Source organism: Haliaeetus leucocephalus, unplaced genomic scaffold (assembly GCF_000737465.1).
Source record: "Haliaeetus leucocephalus isolate CR32 unplaced genomic scaffold, Haliaeetus_leucocephalus-4.0 Scaffold92, whole genome shotgun sequence".
Lineage (NCBI taxonomy): Eukaryota > Metazoa > Chordata > Aves > Accipitriformes > Accipitridae > Haliaeetus > Haliaeetus leucocephalus.
In genome coordinates, this window is record NW_010972528.1 from 4,018,910 (window position 1) to 4,044,929 (window position 26,020).

General features: G+C 40.1%; 1 protein-coding gene across 1 annotated transcript in view; it reads right to left on the reverse strand.

The window, feature by feature from the left end:
• The window catches only part of SLC6A2 (solute carrier family 6 (neurotransmitter transporter), member 2), a 74,435-nt gene that overhangs the window by 46,756 nt on the left and 1,659 nt on the right, over nt 1-26,020 (reverse strand). Inside the window, exons 2-3 of the mRNA XM_010584805.1 lie at nt 25,416-25,713; nt 3,064-3,195 (exon numbers count right to left, since the gene is read on the reverse strand). Of these exons, the coding sequence (XP_010583107.1) occupies nt 3,064-3,195; nt 25,416-25,713 (430 nt within the window). The remainder of the gene's footprint in view (nt 1-3,063; nt 3,196-25,415; nt 25,714-26,020) is intronic.

The following is a 26,020-nucleotide window of genomic DNA, read 5'->3' on the forward strand; positions in this document are numbered from 1 at the left end:
TTTGCATACTGTGAAGTGTGCTTGGAGGGTCCCTTTAGCAAGAAAGCCCCAGAGAATGCATGTTGTCCTCATGGAAATGGACATTTTCCAGTGGTTTGGGAGGAAGCTTTGGTACTATTGTCAGAGCAGAACAAAAGTTTGTTGGCAGAATTGTTCTGGAAGCTTGCTTTACATTGGCTTATATCATTCTTCTTTTACTCTGTGTGCAGCATTGTTCTCCGAGTCCTACCCCAAAGTTGTATGTATTAGATATAACAGGTAGAGACTAAAGCTGTTTTAGGACTATCATCACTGTACTGTCACAGCACCTAAGTGTAAACCTTTACTTCTAATTTTCTTCAGTTTAGTTTTTTGGAGATCCTAGCAGTTGGAGATTGTTAGGCTTTCATATTTCTTGATAAAGCAAGGAAGTAGCACACACTTTGAGTATTAATCCTTGGTTTAAAATTTGCATAAGGAACAGATGTTGACCCTGAAGGAGTTGGCAGTTCAAAGACTGCTGCATATACCAAAGTTAGTCTTTGCTCTTCCGGAGGCTTTTAATACATAGACCAGTTTGCTCACCCTTAACATTGGGGAAAAGGTTGTGAAAGTAAATATGAAACTGTATCTTCAGATCCTTGGTGCTTAAATGAATCCAGTACATTAACACTCAAACTCTAGTGATACATTATGATCAATAGAATGGAGCAGAGGGGGGAGTCACCCAAGGGGATAATGCTTAAATATTAATGTGAATGTTAAAATACTAAGTACGAATAATATATGTTGCACTGAAATTGGATGATTTCTGTTTTAAAAAAGGTTTTCTGAAATTCCTCCAATTCAGGACAATGATAGATACTTAATATCAAGAAAAAAAATACTGGATCAAATGTATCTTAAATGTCACTCCTCTGAAATCATAAGAATGTTCAGGAATAAATTTGCTCTCCTGTTTCTACGTTTAGCTTTTCTTAAAAGTAATGCTGCACCACCCACACTCTAAAATAGACCCTGGAAAATGCAGAGATGAAAACAGACTGTATTGCAAAGGTTACAGGGTGTGTTTTTAATTGCATGCGTTATAAGAGCATCTTATTAGAAGTAGAGTCCTTAGAGTTTATAGCAATAATATTCATAGCTAAAATTAGTACTATAGTGCTGCTCATTTAGATTAGCTGTTATAAATTTGTGTAGACTGTGTACTTTTCATTTGAGTGAGAGATTTGAGTTATCCCAGAAACAACTCAAAAGCTTTAGCAGTAAAATGTGTTTGTATGTTACCAGAAGATTTGGTCAAAGCTTTTAAAATACTGATTTTATACTAGTGCTGAGGTGCAAATTGAACTCAATGCTTATTACTTTTGGAGAATCAAATAACTTATGCTATTCTATATCCTAGTAATAAGAACACTTAAAAATCAACAGTAATGTATGTTTAGTCCACCTTGAAAATGTCAGCTTAAAAACACAGCTGGAATGTCAACAAGACTGTACATGAAATAAGTTCTATTTTCCTTTCTCATCATCTTTTCAATCCTGAAGTCAACAGACAGAGTACCTCTGAGCGCAGTGGTATTTGGCTCAAACTCTTTGAGATCCTTAAGGTCTAATTTTTGCAGTTAGGTTTTCAAAATCCTCGTTGCCATCCAAAGGTATTAACAGATACCAGCAGGAATTTTGCTTGAGCAAGGGTCGTCAGGTTTCCAGGTGATAGGATGAATTTTGCCTCACGTGAACGGATTATAGAAGGGCTAGGTAAATCTTATATGAATTTATTTTAAAATTTTGAGGCACATATTTTATTAGCTTGTTTATTCATTTTTTACTATATCTCTAATTTTGCTGTGAGTTTTGGGTTTGACTGATAAGAAAAAAACCTGCAGTTTTCCTATTGGGCAGCACTAGACTCCTTAAAGAGGAAAGCTGTATTTTGAGAAAGAAGACTAACATTTACTCAGTGTAACCTATATCCAAGCACCAGATCTGCCAAGTTTGGATTGCTCTTGTTAAGCTCCTCAGCTTTTGTCAGTCACAGGATGAACATAATGTGAATTTTAAGCTTCTAAGATCAGCTGAGCTTGACTGGTTTCATTTCAGATAGCGCTGTGTTGAAAAGGTTTTTATGTAAGATTATAGATACAATCTGGTATAGACATAAGGGAACTTACAATTTTTGCTGGTAAGCAATGCTTAAGAAAATTCTTGAGGCTCCTTAACAAATGTTTGTTTATGTACAGAAAGCATATGGCTTCTTTCACCCAGGGAGATCCCTTTATCCCTGATCAATGCCAAACACCCTGATCAGTATCCAAACACCTAACCTCGGCTATTTCTTCCTTGCAGAGTGATTGCAACTCAGTGCACAAGACAGCAATCCACAGCCTTTTATTCAGTGATGCTGGAAAGTTAACCCTAGTGGAAAACACTCAACAGTAATAACAATGTTGAGGTTTTAATAAGTGCATTTCATTGCTAGATTTGAAAACCTCTTTATAAAGTCTATCAGAATCATTCCTCCCATTTCATAGAGAGGAGAACTGAGGTACAGAGCCACAGATAACTCACGTGATGTTACAACTCTAGTGGCTGAACTACAGTCTCCACAACTCCATTTTAGTGTTCTAGCCACTGTGGTACCTGACTTCTGCAGAGAGTGCTCCACACAATGAACTGAATGGAGTCAGTAGTTATCTTAGTCACTGGGGGAGACAGGGCTGAACTGCCCTCGATGGGATTTGATTTTTCCAAATGTTTGCATTGCCAACCCCTTCCTCCACCTAGAGATACAGAGTTCCTCCCACTCTGCAATATGCAGAGGAAAGGGAGGACAGGGCTGAACTGCTCCTGCTCATTGCTCTCTGTTGCACTCCTCAGCAATCACCCTGAAGATGATTCCTGTGGCTTTTCCCACTTTGTGCTCCACTTGTGATAACAAAAAGACTTCTGACTCCAAGGGTTGGGGAAAGGTCAGCAAATATCATGCTGTCTGTGGAAAGATGAGAGACCTTTACTTTGTTTGTGATCACAAGTGTGTGGCACCCTCACGGTGCTGTTCCAAGTGAGCAGAGGGATACTTACCTTTGAAAACTGGACAGATTTTCCACACAGTGGCAGCCCCTTCTCGGTTATACTGTCCCAGTGCTAATTCCATATAGAACAGAGGCATTCCAGCAATGATTAAGAAGAGGATATAGGGAATAAGAAAAGCACCTGGAAAGAGAATAATTAGACATTATGGTCTATGTTTTGGTTACATTTTGCTTTCTCTATTGCTTACTTTTACTGGCTAAAGGCAAAGCCACTGCCTTTGGGAAGTAGAAGGGAAATACCAGGAAGGAAGAACCCATGTTCTCTTGGCCCTTTCCTGTATTTTTTTTAAGGTCTCAGAGACAGAAACCCTGAAAAAAGCTGTAGACGTGGCTCCTATTTCCCCCTAATGTTTCCCCTCTGCTTTTTGGCTTCAAAGGGGAAAAAAATGTGTCCCTGAAAATTAATCCCTAACTGAAGGAGAAATTATGCCGAACACACTTGCAGAACTAAAAAAGAAAGGGACTATGAAAAATTTTGTTAAGTGTTTTTGGAGTAGTACGTTCAAAAGGGAACATGGAGGACAGCAACAGAGGAAAATAAATGTTGTGCAACTTCCTGTAAGTGTGGTTTAAATCATACTGTCTACGGTGTGTGCAGCAACCTCTGGCTTGAAAATGAATCACTACTGGTCAGTCATATGGAATTTGGGCTTCCATGGCTTATTTTGGTTTTTGCTATAATAAATTCCCTTATTCTTATGAAATGTGTTAGACAACACACCCCTTTCCAACCTAGCGATACTCATTGCCATTAACGTGGAGTATGTACTAGGTTTCACTGCTGGGCCCAAGTACAGCATCTTTATATTGCAGCAGGACAGTGCCAGGGCTGCTTGCACCTTCCTGGAATACATAACTTTACTTGATTGAGGATTCTCCTGTGAGTTCATACCACAGAAACTGTCACCTGTGGAAAAATCCTGATGTGTCAATGTTTATGATAGTAATCATAAAAAGTATTGTCAACTGAAATACAAAAGGCTCATCTAATGTAGAAACTATCTGAAAATTTCTTAGCTATTTTATATGATCCAGGTCACAGAAAGAAGACTCCCTCAGTGCATGGCTACATATGATACTGTAAAACAATTATAGTTGGTGTCACGTTTAATAACTGGATGCTCTGTCAGTCCTCTGCTTTGTGGTACCTGTGAAGTGTAGCTTTTATTTTATTACATGGTCCAGAACAGTTATTACTTGATCCAGGACAGTTCAATTCATGTAAAATTTGTCTGTATAAAAAAAATATTAGATTGTTTTGATAAATAAGGAGCTGACAGAGGTAACTACATATCCTGAATAACTGACTGCTGTCCTTAGGAGTTAGGTATGAAAAAGAAAATAGATTGTGAAAATCATGCTTAAATTGTTCAACAAAAGAAAAAAGCAAAACAGCAGCAGATGTCTACTTCTCCCAATAGCAAATAGTACGAACTTCTGCATACCTTTAAAATCTACTGTACTGGTTTAGTAATTTGAAAACTTCCCTTGCAAAAGGAAGTAAGTTTGCATTGTTTCTAAATGTATAAACTTGCAGAAGGTATGTGTAGTCTATAAAAGTATAAAAGCTAAAAGCATGACTGTAGCTATCTAAAACATGCCAGTAAGCAGAATGAATTGCATATTTAAAAAGTACTTCTGGAACTACTGTCATACTTTTAAAGGTCTTGAATAGTTGTTGCTCCTTTACCTTTCATGTTTGCTTTTCACAGATATTACTAGTGTAAGCTGCCTAGCATGACTGTTCAGAGAGAGAATTTTGTATATATACTGGAGAATAAGAATGGAAAAACAAACTGTTCTCTTAGTCATACACAAATCTACTTCTAAAAGTAACGTGCTGTAACATAATGATAAGGACAATGTATTCAGCATTCAGTCGTAAGTTTAGGTATTTGAAAGTTGAAATCTTGCAATGAAACAGAGACAACGTATATCAACAGAAATAAAGAACAGCTTAAAGCTTTGAGAATGTATCCTAAAAGTGGAAATACATTGGTTGTATCACTTTGGGGGCAAGAATCTTTGTACTGATGATGTTTATATTGAGTGTAGTGCAAATGCAACCTGCATTCACATTAAGCTACTACAGTACCAGTGATATGTGTTTTAATAATATTTCAGTGTTGTTCATAAGCTACTTTCTCTGATTGTCATGTTGAACTGTCATATGTTTGAATACTGTAGAGAAAAAAATATTTGTATTCAACAAATACTTGATACCCTGCAGTTCTAAACTCTGTTCAATGCTGAAACATACTGAGCTAAATCAATCTGGGATACTACATACTGCTTTCACTACATCTAGTATCTAGAAAAATTATTTTAGGTGGTTTTACTGTCAGATCTCTTCTAAGTGATGGCCTTTGTAGTGCCATACTTGTCTTGCTTCAATAGTATTACAGTGTGTGGAGCTGACTCACAAACCTAGCTTGTATTTGGGAGGTATGGAGTTTGTACAGAGTGCTGTTTGATTAACTTTCATGTCAAGAGACTGTGGAAAACATTATGCTGCAAATTGAATAGGGAAATTTGTGTTTGAGGAAATTAATCCTGGAGATGTGTAGTGGACATATATATTAAATGCTAGTTTAAAATACGTGTTTTTTAAGTATGACTAATAACCATGATGAACTGTGAAGTGTACTGTACTTAGGCATACTTGCTTAAGCGTCATCTGTTTGGCTGCGAGTCATTCCAGGCTTTAGTTAAAGGAGGTTGCTTTCTTTTTTTTCTTCCCCCGCCCTGCCCCCGCAAGGGATTAATAAAGTGTGGTGTAATTTTCAGCAAAGAGGAGTTACACAGTATGGCAGGGTTTCATAGCTGGGTTACTTTCAGGTAACTACATGATTGAAGTATTTTGAAATTGAGATAAATATCAAAGTAAGGGTGCTTAGTCACATGAAGTTGACTTAATGTTTTGGAGACTTCTGGAAACTTCTTGTTTTGCAGCTTCTCATTAGGTAAAAAATACCAAAAAGTCAGGTATTTTGTAAATATCTTGATAGGTCCTCTTCTATTCCTAGCCAATAACCAGAATCGAACTCCATGTTGTTCACTGAACCCTTCCTAAGATCATGGGCACTTCAAAGGAAAATAAATGACGGTCAAAGTATCATTCAAATTGCTGCAAACTAGAATGGTATGCAAATGCTTATAAACAGCATATGTGTGATATATGATCACCTCACTCTGTCATTGCACAGGGGCTCCATCATAGGACTGGTTTGTGTACAGGATCTTAGGAACAAGAGGTGTTGTTTGGAAGGAGACTTCATACTGTCCTGCATGTGTGGACATCCTGTGGGCCAGGGAGGAGGCAAACCTGCATGCTGGTGGGCCTCTTGCTTTAGGTCCACTGGTGTGAATTTGAGCATTGTACCAGACTTCTCTGAAGGAGCAGCCTCACTGTTAATGCCTACCTGGTCTATGAAGTCAAAATGTGTTAGGAAGAGTGACACGATGCCAGCTGTGTCACTCCCACCTGTGCCACTGGCCACAGAAACTGCTGTGCTTTAATTGCATGAATCCAAGGGGCTGGTCAGATTTGTATAGCCCAGACAGCTGAACTCTTAGGGAGCACACAATTTGGCTATCACTTCAGACTAGCTTGCCAAGATCTACCTACCTCCGAGAGCTGAGGGAGTGCAATCTCTAGGATTGCTGCATTGGCTGTAACATACTGATAGCAGTCGAGGGGATTCCACTCCCCCACTGTGTGATGGGATGGGGCTGAGCACACAGCTGCATCCCACGGGACAATACTGGTCTTAGCAAACCCTAAAGGTTCATAATTTCCCTTTACAGCTAAAAATCTGAAGTAATTAATGTCTGTAATACAACCCTGGCTTAAGAGCCATACTTGACTTCCTACTGAGTCACATGCAGCTCAAAAGCCACAGGTTGGCCTTGGACTGTTGCAAATTGCTACATCTCTCTGTTAACAGATTTCATGAGATCCATATACACCCCTTAAGGTGCCAGCATATACACGGAGTTAAGACAGCCTTGTGTCTTATGCAAAACTAGATTAGGTCAAACCCTCATCTTCTACAAGAACCATCTGTGTGAAACTTCAAGTGGAAACTTACACAGAAGTTTTTTTAAAACACTATTACGTTTAATTAATGAAGGACAAAATACAAGACAGGTTTTGCGTTCCTGTGTTCAGTGCCTGTCTTAATTTTTGTAGACCAGAATCCACACAAAGAGTGTCTCCTCCCTTTGTTCTTCAGCATTGACAGCATCCTAGGGGGTGGGAAGCAAAGAGGAATACAGCTCTAAATACTCCTCTCAATCCTACAAGGAGGTCTCGTCTTGCTTTTAAATACCAGAAAGAGGCATTAATTTACTAATGACTGAAGAAAGATCATTTAAACAGCTGCTGTTATCCTAAAAGGATTTGTTGATGCACATACAAGAAGCAGGCCAGGCCAGGGGTAGTTGAAACAACTTTGAACTATTTATGCTTGTTAGCCTTCTGCATTTGTTACCATGGTTATTCTAGTCAAAATGTTAACTGGCGGGGATGTCTGCTAAAACAACAAACTTTGTGCAAATATTGCCGTATATTTTCAGATAGGAGTGTTTCCAGTATTTGTGCAGGAAAAGAGTCTAAAAACCAAAGATCTTGCAATTGGTGAATTGAAATACAAGCTAATCTCTGTATCTGATCAACACTGCTTTTTTTTTATACAGAATAAATAGTACTTCAAACAGTATCAGGAAAGAGTTGATAGAAGGCAGTACGTTTGCTCAGACAATGAGGAAAATGGGTGGAAACGTTAATCTGTGCAGGCTCTTGTGAATGAAAAAGGAAGTCCTTGGTGCAGAGACCTTGAAATCTAGAATGTACAAGATCGCCATAGGTAGAAGAACTAGGTAATCAGAAAGGCACGCATTTATTAGTACGTGAACATTAGTTCTGGCTCTTCAGAAGACTAGCTACCAGCTGGCTTGCACAGCCACCGAGGGCACCTCTGAAGGAGGCGAGCTTGAGCCTGCTGCAGACTCCTGGGAAGAAGGGGTGGGCAGGCATACCTTTACTGACCTGAGATTAAAACCAATAAGGGTTTGCATGGTACAGCAAAGAGAAGTCAGAGATACAAAGAACATGATACAACCTCAGTGTCAAAGCCAAGATCATGATTTTAACAGCAGCTGTATGATGATGTTGAGCCCAGCCAGCAATACATTATAGCACTAAACAAAAAAAAATTTTTCTGCAAAACAGATTGCATGACATACTGTAAAAACTTCAGCAGCACTTTGCACATATAAAATCCTCAAAGTATGCAATAAAATCTTCCAAGTATGCAACCTTTTTCATGGAAAGTATTTCTGAATCATTAAACCAGTAGAGCTATACTATGGTGAGTGACATGTTTCTTTTGAAGCCCTTATATTTAGCTACTCCCTCTAACTAACTGTTGCTAGATTTGAACCTATTTATATTTCTACTCTCAATCTGGGCTCAGGGCCTTCAGTTTTTCCAGAATTCCAATTTTAATAGCATTCCTTTCACTCAAAAGGAAGTGAAAACAAATAGTTTCCAGAAATGGTTCAATGCTGTTCATGGGCTGATGCCAACTGAAGCCTGCATTTTTTGTCTTGAGCTGTTAACCTGCTACTGCCTTGAAATCACTTGAAGTGACTTGAAGTGCAGTGTATTTATAAGCTGATCACTGGGTTGTAACAGAAAGGGTTACCCAAGCCCATCCATACAAACCCAGTCATCTCTTTGGCTTTTTGTTACAAGAGTAATGAGCTAAAGAAACCCATTAGTAGCTATTTTGAACAAATTAATGAGAGTTAAATATACCCAGTCACTCAGAGCAGCATGATTCATTCATAAATAACACCCAAGTCATTGGCTAAAGTCCTATTTACATAGATTAATGAAATGATCACATTTACAACAGTGTGTGGTTTAAAGATAATCACAGGAACATACAGGAGGAGAACAGGCCTATGTTGTTTGATAGGAAATCAAAGAATAAATAAAGAGACGTGGTGGGTTTGAGAGAATATAAATCAGGTTGGTCCAAGATGGCCAGCATGGCAGTGGGAGCTCTGGAGCTTTCCTGCTGCTGACCTTCACAACACTCTCACTGCTGCTAGCTTAGGAACTTAAGCCATTTCCATGTTCTGCCATGAGTGTGACCATAGAAAATCAAAAAATCTGCTTTACATGGTTGCAGTGATAGCTTTTGTTTTTACATCATGCCTCCTTAAAGCAGAGTTACTATTGAAGCTGGCTCCTTTGTTCTGAAATAAATGAATTAGCATCAAGGTGAGTTTTGACAGTAGTCTGGTAAGTAAATAACCTGGAGTTTGTAACAATGTGGAGGTCTAACTATTAACATTCCTGCCCAAATCTATCTTGTTGATTTTGTGCCTTTTTCTTTTTTAACTACCTGGCTGGTTTAAACAAGAAATGAGAGAGTGAGCTGGAATGTGGAGCCAGCTTGTACACTGTTTTGTTATGTGATTTATGAAATCCCTATTACTAATGTTCAATAGGACAGGGTTTGTAGGAGCAGCTACACTGGAACCTGGAACAGCTAACACTGTTGGGAACAAAATGGCAAACTTTCTAGTTCACAAGCTCTTCAGAAGGTGCTGGTCAGGGAAAGTGCGTAGTACTGGACAGCTGGGTCAACATGCAGATGCCTAGCTGGAGAACACTGCTGCTTCACAATAGACATGACTGGAAGCTTAAGAGATGCTAAATTAAGAGGAAAAAATACTATTCTATCATTTTATTAATAGGAGTGTTCTATTTGTGTTTTTTCCCCAACCTTGCAATTATTAGGGGTGACACAAGGATATATTCACCTGCAATTACATATCAACAAAACCACCCATGTAAGGTGTAGGCTGTACTTGAGATGTACAAAATCAAGTCAAATGTACTGTCAAAATGTACCCTGATTTATTGGTGGCAGAACATCCATGACTAAAAATCTTTTTGAATGAAGACATCAGAAGCTATTCGCTGTGAGCTTGTGGATCAAGATAAGCAGGTTTTGGTGGATTCCAGCACTAAAAAATCCATAATAGCATAACCTCATGTGATGTTTTACTTGAAATTTGTGTGCTGAAAAACTGTTTTCTGTGATGTACAGACTATAGTCATGTACATGAAAGGAAGTACTACTTCATCGGCTTTAGCTGTCTCTTAAGTGTAGGGAAGTCCTTGCTTGGTGCCAGGGAGATTTTGGCAACTACAGTTTTACTTCCGTTCAGATACAGACTGTCATTTTCTCTCCCTTCTCAGAGAACTTGTATGTTCATTTCTGTTTGTTTTGTCTCAGCCAGCTGTAAACTAAAATTAATGTTTTCAAAATTCATGGATCCATCTGATTTTGATGCCAGAATGGATTGTTAGACATTCTGATCGAACTTCCTGTCTAACATAAACCAGAGTTTCAGACAGAAAAACATACAATCCTGATTTGAAGATACCAGCCAGATCCTTTGCCTTTTTTGGTAGTTTACTTCATAGGTTAATAACTTTGGTGTTAAAAAAATTATTAAAAAAAAAAATCATTATTTCTAATTTGAATATATCTGACATTTGGTTGTGGCAGTGCTTACCCTGATAAATTAAAATGCCTTGCAATATTTTCTATTTCCCTCCTGTGAAGATGCATAAGCACTGCAATCAAGTGTTTCGGCCTTCTTTTTATAATCTGAAGAGACTAAGTAAACTAAACTAATCAATTACAGTGTAATAGTTATTTCTGCTTTTCTGTCTAAAATTCCCACCTTACAGGTATTTCTTGGTCTAGCAGGTTCATACATTGGCAGGTTGAAGGGTTATGTGGGCACTTTTTGTACCCACATTAAATCATGGTACCCACTTTCTTAGCTGTGCATTTGATGTTTCAGGAATGTCAAGTTTATATCCCTGAGATGTTCCTCCACCTTACTAGTAAAGAGCCTGGGATGAATGCTCTGGATTTCAGCTCCTCATTTAGGCAGTGTTAGTCCTTGCTTTGGTCTTTCTAACATTCTCAGGATTGCTCTTGTGGGAGCTGCTCGCTGTTCTCTGTACATTGTACAGGGTATACATGGGGAGACTTTGCCTAGTTATGCCACCTGCTTTGGGTGCCTAATACGAGGTGATACAACTGCCCTGGCAGAGCTAATTAAAGCCACAGTAGTAGCTAATGTACACAGTGAGACAAGGCATGTTTGTTCTGTACATGTAACAGTGCAAATTCTGGTTCACAACACAACCTCAGATGGAGGGTGTTTCTCTTAAAGACTGCTTTTCTTTTGCAGGTTGTCAAAATAAAAAACAGCCCCAAAGTTAAGCACCCTCTGGAGAGGACACAGTACCCGTTTTAGGCAGCATGAGATTCATAACTGTGCCAGGGTAAAACAAAGTGCTTAAGACATCTTAAATCAGCTCTAGACAAGTGCCAGGCAGCTTCCAAGAGGATTAATGTACAAACCAATAGGAGGTAAATGCCTTGAAAATGGGCTAGAGAAAATCAAGTATAAACACTCTGAGGTACATTTAAAACTTGCCTTACCATTAAGTGATTAATCCAATTTTAAGTTGTAGCTCCAATTTTTGGACTCAATGACCAAAGCAAAACATTCCTTTTCCTTCCAGGCTTAATTAGAGATATATTTGTAATAGTATAATACTTTCTTACTATCTTAATCTTTACAAACTTGTACAACAGAATCCTCTAAATTCTTCTTATCAATAAAGGGTTATGTTTTATCACAGAAGTACAAGACAGTTATATGTTCCTATCTGTAAGAATTCTAGTAAATCTAACCTGTACTGTCAGTCATTATAAATGAAGCCTTCAGGATGAATGCTCTTTCTGATGTCACTAAAGGAAGCAGAATAACTGTACTGTAAACTACATATAATGCATGTTTATACAGGGCTTCAAAGTAGAAGGCAAACAGTTACATACACTGTAAAGCCATTCTCCATGTTTTATTAAAACCCACCTATGTTTTCTGTCAACACTACTGGGAAGTATTCTTTATATATATTCTTTTTATATATTCTTTCTGGTACCTCTGTATTTCTTAGACATACTATATAAACTGCAAAGTACAGATTTCACACATGTTTTGAAATGGATAGTATGCTATCTAGCCATAAATAATATTTTCTTATGTAAGACAAATGTTGCATCAATTTAATTTATTTGTCAACTTTAATGGCTGCATGTGATGCTATTAGCAACAATTTTGGCAAATTTACCATTACAGCGATGGCTACTACTGCATAATTGCCTAGATGTCGTGGTTTAACCCCAGCCAGTAACTAAGCACCACACAGCCACTCACTCACTTCCCCCTCATGCCCCCCCCCGCCCCCCAGTGGGATGGGGAACAATGCAAAACCCTGTACTCTTATCAAAGATTATAGTTGCTGTTGGATTGTGCTAAAATTCTGGAAGGTCTGGGCGAAGGTAGTTTCCAAATAGCTGTGGCTTCTTTACTTTGTATGGTACATTTCTGTGAGCACTGAACACAAGAATTTTACAAAAACTGTCACAGCATTCTTCACAGAAAACTTTTCCATTTGGAAAAAATCTGTATTTGGCCTAGGGTAGTGCTGGTAATATTCTGTATGCAGTGCAGACCCATAAGGTAGAGTCTCTTAGAATTTGGGCATTGTGGGTACAAAGCAAAACTTCAGTAGTATCCCTGCAATAGGAGGACTATAAGAACTACTACTCTTGACGTTGCTTTGATCCAAAGGGTAAACTGAATCTCACCTAGACCAGTATGAAACCACAACACTGCTGCATCAATCTAGCTGTACTGGCTAGCAACACCCTTCCTTCATTTTCTGTCTGACTACTCTCCCTCTTCTGTGGGAATTAAATCAGACAAAAGTTTTTATATAAGTTTGAAACCTGAGCTTTATGTTTGTTCTTATTTAGGGGACCATTTTCCTAATAGGCTTCAAGCAATGAAGTAAATTTTCCCCCCAGTCCAAGCTGTCCAGTACATACTTTATCACTGCCATTCTGCACAGGGCCTCCTAGCTTGAAATGCCATAGAAGAATGTGAAAATGACCTCAGGGCCCACCATAGCTCACTGCCAAGATGAAGCAGAGGCTATTAACAGTTTGAAGCAAAATCCTTCTTGTTTCATCACAGTGCAGCTTTTGCTAGGGCAGATTGTGGGGCAATTTTGTTCACTGATTATTCAGACCTTAAGATAAATCAGTGTGGCTGAGCTTGGTGTTTTCAACTTAGCACACAGCTATATTTTTTTTCTTCATATTTCTAAACAGCTTTTAAACACATAATACCCCATGACTGTAAAACAGTATTTAGAAGGAAAGATGTAGGTGATCTTGAAGATCTCTAAATCTCTTAATTTAGGGTTAGAGACAGTGGTTTTGTCATCAGCCTCAGTATGCATCAATAAAGGATTAACCTGCAATTTAGGAATAGCCTGGTAACTGTTTTCTGTCACTTTCTTTTAGGGAAGAGGCAAGGGAGAGAGACTAACCAATCCCAGCTATATTGCTATAACCGCCAATTTGAAAAGTTCAAAAACCATGGGTTAGGCTCCAGAATAATTTGAAATGTCTTAAAATGTGAGATCTTCTAGTCCAATCCTTTTATTTGTCTGCTGGCTTTTAGTCTTGTACTTGCTTTGTATTTTCCCAGCTTTTTTCTTTAGCCTTGAGAGCTCAAAAGACATTCTTGCCTAATCATTTGTCTCTATGAAACTGTGAGAGTAAAAAGCACTTCTTAAAATAGTACTTTTTTTTAATTGCTTGAACCCTACGTAGGAGAACGCTGAGGTCATAATCTAACTCTTACAGAGTAAATTCATTTTGTGTAATAATGACCATCATCTATGTAAGTCCTGACATCTTACTTATTGGGTAAAGTACTGAGCTATTGCATTGAGTGAAGATCAGTTCTTAGTCAGTGGAAGTCTTCTATATCAGTTTAGTCTGAATAGTTTTTTTATTACTTTACTCTGTTTTTCTTCTCACGTAGTCTGGAAATTCTGTCTACTTAGGAGTCCTTAAGAGAGAGACGTCTGTTATTTGGGTTGAAATCCTGGCTCTGGTGACGTCAATGGAAAAAAACCACCCATTGACTTCAGCTGGGTCAGGATTTCTCCCTTGTGGTTTATGAATCTATTGATTTTAACTAAGGCTGTAAAGCCACACATAAATGAGAAACAAACTGCAGAAAAGGAGCAAATGATCAAACTCTTCCCCAAAACAAAATCCTGGAGTGTCTCTGGTCTCACTAACACCTGCCTCGTGATCTCATTGACACAACTTCCTTGACAATTCCTCTTTAGAGAGGAGACAAAAGCACTGCACAGAACAAGCTATTCCTTAGTTTTGTGATAAATCTAATAAATAGGATGCCTATGTACAGTTATAATCACCCCTCAGGTGGGAGCATGAGCTTTTGAGCTTTCTTCTAGCATCAGTCTTATCGGACATCAGTAGACAGATACAGTCCTGCATGCTGACAAAGAGTCACGTAGCAAAGACACTTTTGAGTAGCTTCGAAGCTGTGGACTTGACGTTTTGATAACACTTGGCCTTGAACTTTCTAATATTGTAGTTAGTCCAATATACTTAATTGCTCTTGCTCACTGAAACTCTTTGCTTTCTGTTACTGGTGTGAAATAATGATGCTTCTGCCAAGAAGGCAAGGTGCCGAGACCTGCTGGAAGGCGGGTTACATTAACATTGAAGAAGAAAAAAACCACAAAGCAAAAAAAAGCATGGCGCTCTATTGTAGAATGGTAGTGAAAGTCTGTGTGAAGCTTGTTTGTTTTCCAAAGGTAAATCTTTTGAGGGGACTGCAGAGAACAACCTCCTAAACTTAGTATTTGAGAAATTATTTCCTCCTGTACTATTCCTTCAGGGGAAGATGCTGTATCTCTATTTTAATGTTGCACTCATTTAAAAAATAGCGTTTTCAGGGGGTAATATCTTGTTATCAATGGATTGTCTCCTTGCTGTCATTGTGGCCATGCTGACAAGTGAGCTCCTTAATGTGAATTAGGCATCAATAAAAGCTGCCACTCCTATAATGTCCTAATAAATGAAATGAATCAGGAAATGCAAGAAGGGTCTGCTTGGGAGCAATCATTGATATTACTGGGCAGCTCTGTATTTGAAAGTCATGAGCCACCCTGTTAGGTCCTCCAGTAATTCTTTTTTTTCTATAAATGCAGTAGGTTGCCGTTACATTAATTACCAGGTTAGGATCTACTAAGATCTATAAGGATCTACTGCTCCACCTTGTGGTCTGAAAAGAGTTTTCTGTTATTCTACTCTACAGAGTGGTGTGTCAGAAAAAGTCCAGCCTCTTCGCCTTTTAATATTAAACTGGAATTTGACTGGAATCAGTATCATGCTTTTCCTTGAGATATGGATCTTAAGGGCAAGTAATATGTTGTCACCTTTGGCATGCTTCAGGATAGACATTGCAAGAGGTATGTGATTACAGAATAGAAAAAGAGAAAGAAAAATAAAAGTTAAATTGGTGAAAAGTGCTATTCAGTACACATAGTTCAGAAGGTGCAGAATAAATTATAAATGCTAGCAAAAAGTAAGATACATAATATTCGGCTGTTTTTTTCAGTACATATGCTAGGCCCATGGTAACAGCTTGTTTGTATGGTCAGTGAGGCAATCAGATAGGGTGTATTCTTCCATGCTGCCGATGGGCCAGAAAATCAGCGGCTTCCCACAGTTCTGCAGACTTCAGTAAAGATGAATGCTATGCTATTACCCAGCCACAATCCTTCCTGTACATCAATGCCACAAAAGCTGTTTCTCAAACTAACAAGAGTACTATAGCAAGACATGGCTTTTTACTCACTCTGTCACTAATTGCAGTGCTTGGAAATCAGGCCAATATTTTTCTCCAGCTCTGAAATAAAGACTGTAAAGGAGTAATATTCTGCTGTTGAAATCACAACTCCTGTGTACGGAGTACGGGGTGGGATCAGACTGGTACTGCTCTTCTGATGCTGGGTTTGTTCTAGGGAAGCAGTTTATAACAAAGCAGTCCAAGTAAGGCTTTATATTTGTGTAGTCTAACACCACCGGTCTGGGAGTGCTGGATCCTATATTGGACACTTAAATTAGCACATATTCTTAAACAATAGTAATAGCTAAACAATAGCAACCAGTTAATACCTACTTAACATTAAGAGCACAGCTTCTGCAATCACTTGTGCTTTTGGAAGTGAGTGGTTGTGCTCATGAAGCCTAGAAGAGTAGGAGCACTGGAAAAATTACCATCTGCTATAAAAAGGCTTATTGTATAATAAGGGCAGCTTGTCTTACTGCATACCAGCAATCAGAACGCTAGTTATAAAAAACATTTATGGACTGGCAAAAGACAACTGCCAGCCCAATCCTGTCCAAGTTTTGTTTAGTAATATGTTATCACGGAATTCCATGCACTGGAAGGTTGGTAGTGTGCTTTGGATGAATATGAGTATAAAGAAGTATGTGGCTTACATAGCCAGACCTCCCTGCTGACAGTTTCTGTTTCTGAATGGTAGACCCTAGTTCTCAAAGTGGTGTACTGTTCTGTCACCTTTGTCATGCTTCAGGGGAGGGATTGCAAAACTTGTTAAATAGAGAATAGGCAAAAGGAGAAGGAAGAGTGAAAGTAAAACAAAGGATAGCTTTGATAAGTAGTTTAGAGGTTCTTTCCTGTGGTCTTGGTAAAGAATAATATGTCACAAGGCAAGGAACTTAACTGTTACCCTTCCATTCCCCCTACCTCCTTACCTCTTCTTTATGGATTAAAGGTTTCAAAATCTGTATGGCTAAAATTAAGTATGTTGAATCTATACAGAAGTTAAGGTGCTGAATTTACCAGTTATCTCTCCAGAATTTCCATGAGAACAGAGATTATTCAGCATTTCTGGAGGTCTAGGGACTCAGTCAGTAAAGCCTTTCATTTGAAACTATTCTGACTTGGCACCAGTGCATAAGATCTGCACAATTAGGATGAAATCTTGCCATGAAAGGTTCAAGACTTAAGTTGGAGGTGGGGAGAAGGAAAGGGGAATTACACGTTGACAAGACATGGGTAATAGGCTACTAACATGAATCCTTTGTCACCGAATGCCCTGAGGAAAGGAAGGAACCCTGAAGGTTTATAATCAGTGTGATATTCCTGGAATCTTTACATACTCTTCATTGAAACTGGATTGGGGCAGTGGAGTTGTCCTGAATACAACTTATTGCAAGTCAAGAGTCAGTTGCAAGATTCCCCCAAATCCATTATCATGGTTTTGTATATTCTGTATGAAGGATATATACAGAGAGAATTGAAAGTACTAGGAGCAAGGTAGTACTGAAAGAGCTAGAACTATTACAAAGACACTCCATTTAAATTTGTCTCCTGCCTCCTGAATTACAATATTTTAATATAAATATATCTGTATAGAATTTATTTGGTTATGGTTTATTATTTTGTTATAGTGCTGAGAGCAGTTAGGTACAAATGCTATGGAAGTTACAGTGCAAACTGATATTAAAGAGCCACGCTACAGTTCTTAACTATTTAACCAATTGCTTAACCTGGGACAAAGGCTTTAGAACTGGGAGTTGCTGATGTGCTTCCCATTAGACATAGTATGTCATGAAGGTATGAGCTATTTGATGTTGCTCCTCAGAACTGCTCAAAATTCTTTAAACCATTTGTTTCCATTTTGATTCACAGCAAGAGGTTCTGTAATTTGTGGACTGGTTTTAATCATAATTTCCCTCACAGCATATCTAAACACTCACTAAAGCTGTATGTTCCCTCTGATCTTACATGTAAGCAGTTGTATCAGCATTCTGTTTTGTATCAGTGCAAGTATGGGGAGGAAAGTATCTGACTTGAAATAATATCTTTAGACTGCTGGAGCTGTATTCACATATTCACTGAACTGACAGACAGGTTTGTGATATTTTGCCAAAAGACGAAAGGGAAATTCTGCCCCAAAACCATGTAGACCATGTCTCAGTCTCCTTAGAGATATTTTGGTTTCTTCGGTAAAGAAGGGCTGTTGGCTGCTACACTCCTAATATGGCCTTTCTATTTTCCATTGCTCGCAGCGAATTTAGTAAAGAGCTTAAAAAGATGTTGGTGAGAAAACAGACTAGAAACAGATGAAGCTTAATTGCCTGCTATTTCAGCTTGAATGAGTATCCAAAACCTGAGATCCCTAGCCAAACTGTAAGAAACTCTTATATCTGTTTTAATGGGTGTTAATATGAATGTAGAAGGCTTCCTAATGCAACTTTCAGAATTTACTTGTCTAGGAGAGATATATATCCTATTGGAATGGCTTTCTAGGGATATTTCAGTACTTCAGTTTCTTGGCAGAACTGAGAAGGGCATACAGGAGTGAAGGTAGGGTGGAAGACCTTAAGCAGAGACTAAATTTCCAAACCACAGAACTAAGTTTACTGTTTGATGTCTTTTCTGCCTCTTACTTTAGAATAAAGTGCTTCTGAGTGGTAATCAAAATGTGTTCATTCAGCACGCTTAGAAAGAGGTATCTTTGCTTTTGTTAGAACAGCTCATTTGGTTCACACCAGCTTTTTTATCATCTTGGTAACATGGAGGAGCAAAGGTGGAAAACCAGTTTTGGTGATTGATTGGGCATTAATCACAGGATGCTCCTCTTAAGGTGTAATGTCAAGCTAAATACTATGAATCTTGCCTAGAACCTTTCTGTGCTTGTATATCTCTAGAACCTTTGTAAAATTATCAATTGAAGGGTTGCTAGAATTGTTCAGCCAGGTATTTCACTGAGAGTCCACATAGTGCACCACTTACACACTATTTCATGGTATCTCACCCCAGAGTCAGAAACTAGAATTTTAGAATTGATGAAAGATTTGGGTGAGAAAGATTCAGTTATTCCTTATCAGCTATTTATAATGCTTCATATGTAGTCAGTATATTACATAGTAGCTTATAACCCTGCAGACATTACAGTTCTGAAGATTTATTTTGTGGATCCAAAAAGACATGTAGAGGAGAACAGGGAATTTCAGAGAAGCAGCTGCCAACCGGCATGTAAGCCACAGTGCTGGTGAGCCTAGCTGAATCTACGCTCTGTATGCACCAGACAATTAGTGGATGATGAAGGAAAGGAAAGAGAAATGATGAAGTTATGTGGGAAAGGAAAGAGAGCGACTGTGAGCTGGCCACTGAATCCAGCTCTGGGGAGGGAGGTACTGTCACACCACACAACTGAACATTATCCCCAGTGTCACACGATGCCCAGGAATCCAAAGCTCATGGCCACAGTTTGGAGATCAGCATAACAGTTTAACCTATCTGACGTCACTGGTTTGATGTGCTAATGGGAATTGAAAACCCCGTATTAGGAAACCAAAATCATAGATTTGCATCTGAGCTTTGATTGATTGATGAGTCAAACTCTTGGCGTAGGCTTTGCAGTGAGATTACTTCAAAGTTGATTTATTATTATCATCATCAATGCTATTTTGGAACGTAAACCCTGATATTACAAGGCAAAGGTCATCCACCTTTGAAGTGTAAAGTGCCAGATTATATTCTTTCTCAAAATAGTGATGAAATTTGGTGGCAAACACTTGGCAAGATGGAGGGGGGCAGAGCCTAGTAGAAACGCAAGGTGCTGCTGGTCAGCATCATACCTTGCTTTTGGTGAAGCAGTGCACTAGCCAGGCTCACAGCTCTGTGGGAGGTGATACTTTCACAGGTGTCATTCTCACTGTGTGACAGCTCTTGGCTCCTAGTTTTGTGCTGGCCCTGTTTAGGGATGTTCGGATTTGGTGGTATGCTGGTTTTGGTACATGTGCTGTGGATTGCTTAGTCCTGCATTACAGCTTATGGAAGTATGAATAGGAAAGGGATCATTAGGATAGATTGTAAGATACTTCTGTTCAAGTGTATTGATTGCTGGTGAACTGCTCTTTGAAGCAAACAGTTCTTCTAGAAATATTGTGGTCTAAAAACACTTAAATAATGCTTCAAAGGAGATTAAAAGTGTATATTATGACAGGTAGAGAACTGTTAAAATTTTTATCTGCAGCTATTCATAAGTTCATGAAAAGCTTAATCTGATTCTTATGATACAGTAAGTCTCCAGTGACTAATCCGACAATTACATGCTTCCTAATGAGTAGTCCGAACATGACTGACCTTGCAAATACTTTGGCTAACAAAAAAAAGTACTTTATGTTGGTAAATTCTTTTCCCCACAAATTTCAATGGGAAATAGTAATTTTGCCTATGACTATGCAGGAAAACGAAACAAAAATGATCATTAATACTAAAAGTATCTTGTACAAAAACTACAATAGCTTTGTTAACTAAGACTGAGCATCATCCTCCCCCACTGTGAGCACATCAGATAATCATACTAGGCATTACTCAGCTTCATTTGGCACCAGTAAAATTTCAGATGTAATCCAAATATCAGGGTAAATCTTTCTCTAAGTTGATGAGACTCTAATTTTAATATTTGTCTTATTCCTTAATTCAGCATAGCCTCTTGCAGAACTGGGGAGCACTTCAAAGGTTGGATATGTTACAAAGACTTGTTTTGAGTACATCAATGTTGACCACTTAGACAGTCATACAGCTAGAGAGTCTCTTTTTAAAAAACAAGAAAAATGGGCTCTTGCCAGAAATGAGTTGTAATGAGGATATAGCACTTGTGAGAATAGCCAGTAGAAATGACTGTAGTTGATGATTTCTCCAGTGACATACCCTGCTCCTTGAAACTCTCACAAATGGACTGCACAAGAAGTATTTGTTTTGCTGCAAACAGTGTTTTTCCTTTGTGCTGTGAGCAGCAGTCAAATACATACAAGTTGTGGTGTTTATTGATCAGCCAAACTGACAAGGTGATGTTTGAGAATTCCCCCTTCTGGAGTGTTGCCTTATCTGCTTAATGACAGCTTGCAGAATTTTACCATCTGTACAGAGCCTCCCTATCATCTTATAAAGTAGTTTAGAGCACATAGTGGGCATATCCCACTTCCAAGAAGTCAGTGAACGCAAGATCTCACCCAGTCTGTTCATACTAAACTGTCCTGAAAGTTTTCCGTGGCCCGTTTCATGTTATAATACAGCCACTGGATCTGTCTCTGCCTTTGTAAGGCAGGAAGGTCCTGTGGAAGTAGGTAACTGATACAAAAAATAAACATGCTAGCTTTTTAGTTCTTACTAAAGGTTGGGGATTATTTTTCTTTTGTAGCAGAAGAATGTTTCCAAAAATCACAGTTGTTCACATAAGGGTTACATTCTGCCATCTATCTTTGTGCAGAAGTCCCATTGGGGTCTCTCAGCAGGCTACTCCCAAAACACAGATGTTTCTGGCTATTCATTCAGCATTTTAGTGCTGCTGGATGCTTCTTACTCTCTAGCTTTTTGTTACTGGAAGCTTGTTAAAATACAAATAGGGTTTTTTTGTTAACACCACCGGTGCTGTCTCCAAAGTTATCTAACATGAAAAAGTCTATATAACTACCACTGGGTGGTGTATGCCTCGTGTAAGTAAAACTCACTGAAGTAAACTCTCGGAGTTTTGTATGTGTGGAACTTCAGGATCTAACCCAAAAGCCTGTATGTCTAGTTTTTAATCGGGAAATTTTCCTGGCGTTTATCACAGAAAAAACCTCAAGGATTTGGCTAGTAAGAAAGTGGGGGTGTATATGCATCTATGTCCTTATAAAATTCAACTTTGAATGAGGGAATACAGTGTGTATTTATACTTTCTTTCTGAGTTCCTGTAAGTTCTCATGCTTTATTGAGAACCACCTATTTTTACAAGCATGGAAAGGCCCTTAGTGTGTCTGCTGGCATCTTAAATTAATCATAGCCGGTCTTAGGAACATAACAGTCTACACGTCACCCATGTCACTTTTTTCAGATGTAAAGGGGGATGCCATTTTCTACCAATTCCATGTCCTTAACGCTGTTGTTCAACATCTAAGAGCATTTGTAGAACCTTTGTGGGTGTAGATTTTGGAAGGATAACAGAATTTCTTTTTGCTAGATAGCACAAGCTATGCTGAAAACAAGTGTTAAAATACTTCGGTGGCTTAGGACTTCTGGCATTGCAACATGCTGCCTTTTCACTGCCTATTTTGTATCAATCTGTTGAAGATACCTGAATTCATAAAACACATTTGACTATCTTTGTCTAAAGTCAGCTCTAGTTAAATTGCTGAGGATGAGTAATTGCTGAGACTTTCAGAATAAAGAGAAACTGATGGAGGAAGAGAAAAGGAAACCTTTTCTTTCCACTGATTTACTTTATACATGCCATCCAATTCAAGTTTAATCTGTTTTCGTTTTTTTTCCTTTATCTAGTAGTTCCTTATAAATATCAAAAGGCAAACTGTAATCCTATTATGAGCATCTTGTAAAACTTTTTTTAAAGAACAAGTCTGAGCACACTATACAAGTATAGAAATGCCACCTGATTTTGTCTCTTTAGCTTGCTTGGCAGTCTAGCAAAACTACTAAGATAATGAAATTAAATTTTCTCCATGTCTGTTAGTACATTTATTTTTATTACATCTTTTGTATGGAGGTAAGTAAGCTGGCATTTATATGAAACCCACTAGATAATTCTTTTGAAGCAGCAAAACTTGCTCTAGTGCTAGAAAGGTTCCCTCCTGCAGTAGCAGTGTGAAAAAAAAGATGTTTAAAAATATCTGTGATTTAGGACTGGAAAGATATCAATAAAATCCAACAATATCCCATAGCTCTGCCCATTGCCTCATGTTCTTTGGTCTTGTAGGAAAATTTACCCATAGAGCAAACAAGCTCCCAAACCCAGTTTGAAAGAGGGAAGGGACTGAGTTGGCTCAAAACTCAGTAAAGTACTTTTACAGCCTGAATCTCTTCTACTTTTCTACTAAACAAAATTAATATATATGTCCAACATGGGAGGCAATGGATGGAAAAATTTTAAGATACCATAGAGACAATTGTTGTAAAGAGAAGGAAGAGAGCTGTTAACCAGTCCCTGGCTGTATTTCCATTCCCCACTTCTCAGCACAGGGTCTATCCTGGAAATTGTCATGACTGAATACTACTAGCTGATATGCTGATGGCCATGCTCTATCAAACAGCATAGAAAAAGAAGAATAATCTCAATATCTAGATATTATTAAACTTCAGTAAGCCAAACACGAACTGTAAAAATTAGTTTTGTCTTCCTATTAGCCAGAGGCGATGTTAGCTAGCTGACGTCCTCCATGAGAATACCTCCTTAGGAAAAGCCCATTGTTGATGGTTTTTGACCATCGGGATTATCCCATCTTTCATTTTATGGTAAAATAAGTCTTTTAAGCACCAGTAGAGGATGTTGTGATATTATGTCTGTGTTCAAGAATGATATCTTAGGTGTTGATTGAGATGCTTTATACTGCGGTTTATTCGCTATTGAAGAGCAGAGTAAACGAGTGTTTATAATCTCTGTATCAGTAAGCAGTTCTCAGTCATTCTATAGACTTTGATAGCATAGGGCCTCTCCACCTTTGCTTGTAAAGGTCTGATTTCACTTTGATGGTATGGAAGAATTGGTGCAAACTTTTCTCTGAAGGATGCCTCTTGTAGCTGTGAAGTAGTTAGCTTTCTCTCCACTGCAATTTGGAAGTATTTGAATTGAAAGATGCTAGTGAAGACCCAGGTTTCTCTAGCTGAACTGACATAGAATAATACACAGAGACTGAACAAAATGCAAGATTGTTGCGGACTGTTACCTCCTGTGCCTGAGCTAGCACCAAATTATAAAGGAAGCAGGTTAGGAAATTAACTGACCCAAATTACAACAGAAAAGAGTTCAAGCGCTCTGGGTGCCACCTTGTGCAATGTGAGATAGGGGAATATATTTCTTTCCCTAAAAATTGCCAGATGACCTGGAGATCTGGCAATGGCACATATATAATGAGTGGCATGAATGATGCTGCTGCTACACCTGCACCTGACATCATGGAAACCTGCTGGGTTCGTGAGGCATTGTGCTGCTGTAGTGTGAACTGCTGGAATGATTTTTGGACATAATGAAATAAAGGATGGAGGTTATTTTTCAGTACTAACTACCTTCTTCAGCCTGTCTGGGTGGTGAGTGAAGAGATTTTCTGACTCCCCTCAGAAGTTTTGGAGGTACCAAACTAGACCAAGTGTTTCAGTACCAGCCTTTTCTAGTATCCCATTCAGTTCCAAGGACAGGTGTAATTCCATGTTAATGGATAGGGATTTTCCCATCCTGCATTCCTCTTTTCACAGGAAGCAAGTATTTTATGCACAGAAGTGTGAACCATTAGCCTTTATCACCAGGCAACCACATTATCAAGACATACATAACTATCTTACAGAACATGCTTTCCATCTAGCAGTTCTTCTGTCTGTATCATTCACCGTTCACACAAACAGTCCTCCATCTGCTAGGCAGGGGCTGTTCTTCCTATGTGTGATTTGAAAAAGCACCTCAGGCACCTGCCCGGCTTGCAGATGGTGTTACTCCATCAGGGTGTGGAGTCATCACTGACAACACAGCGTATTTCAGGGAGATGAAAGGGGCTGATGGAGTTAAGGTCTTACTGAAGATGTGCCAGACGATCTGAGCTAACTGTAGTTACCGCGTGTAATTCTTTCTGTTGCTGTCACTGCCAAACTGTGCAGGAGGTAAGGTTTGCTTTGTAACAAGTCTCCTGCCTACTTTGAAGGAGGGTCTGGGGGGTGTGGGAGAACCCCCAGACTGCAGAACGGAGGGCGGAAATCCTGATCCCGCGTTAAAACTGCCCCTAAGAAACCTTTCGGTGGTCCGGCGCTAACTTTTCTAGATGCCGTTTTTCTGCTGAAGTGTTTTCGGTTCGGTTTTTCTTTTTTTGCCCTCTCGACGAAAAAAGCGTGAAGCAGGCTGAAGCGGCAGCCGGAGGCAACTACGCCTGTGCTCAAAACTAAGTGAAACTCCGAGGGGTGTGCGAGCGCTCCTTACCGCGAGGGTCTTGAGCGGCAGGGCGGGGAGCGGCGGCCCGTGTGGCCCCGGGGCCCGGAGCGGCGGCGGTGCCCCGAGCGAGCCGCGGCGGTGCCCCGCTCGCCGGGACGCGCGGTGCCGGATGGCGAAGGGAGGAGCGGGGGAGCGCCGGGGCAGAGCGGCAGTGCCGCCGCTCCTCCCTTCGCCATCCGGCACCCCTCCCGGGCACCGCGGGGCAAGCCTCGCCGCCCGGCTCTCCCCCTGAAACTCCGGGGAGGAGGAGAAGGGGATGCCGGCCTCGCGGCGGTGGGGCTTTGGGGCGTGGGGCCGGGGGAAAAAGACCTCGCGAGCGGCGCTCTTACCCCCTCCATTTTTGTAGCAGAGGTATGGAAATCGCCAGACGTTGGCCAGGTCCACGGCGAAGCCGATGACGGAGAGGAGGAAGTCGATCTTCTTGCCCCAGGTCTCCCTGTCCTGGGCGCCGTAGCGCGGCGCGGGGGCGGCGGGCAGGAGGCTGCTGCTGGTGTACTGCACCCCGTTGTGCTCCTTCACCAGGATCAGCTCCACGTCCTTCCTCGGGGGCGGCGGCCCCGCGCGGTCCGGCAAGGGGGCCACCACCGACACTTTGCGGTCGGGCTGGATCTGTTTGTTCATCCTCGCCTTAAACATCCAGAGGAGAGAGCGAGCTGAGGCGGGGGAGCGGGCGAGGCGGGGTGTGGGAGCGCAGATAACGGAAGTGCACTTCCCGCTGGAGGCGACTCCGCGCTCCAGCCCGCCGGTGTCAGCGCGGCAGGAGCGAGGCACGGCCGTAATAAGAGCCATGCAAATGAGGCGGGAGAGGGGGGACCGCGGCGCCCGCGCCCGCCGGGGTGCCCCCGGGGAGCGGGGCTTCCTTCCCGCGCCTCTTCCTCCGCGGGGGAGCGGCCGGCTGCCGTTCGGCCACCGGGGGGGGAACGGGCCACAGCCG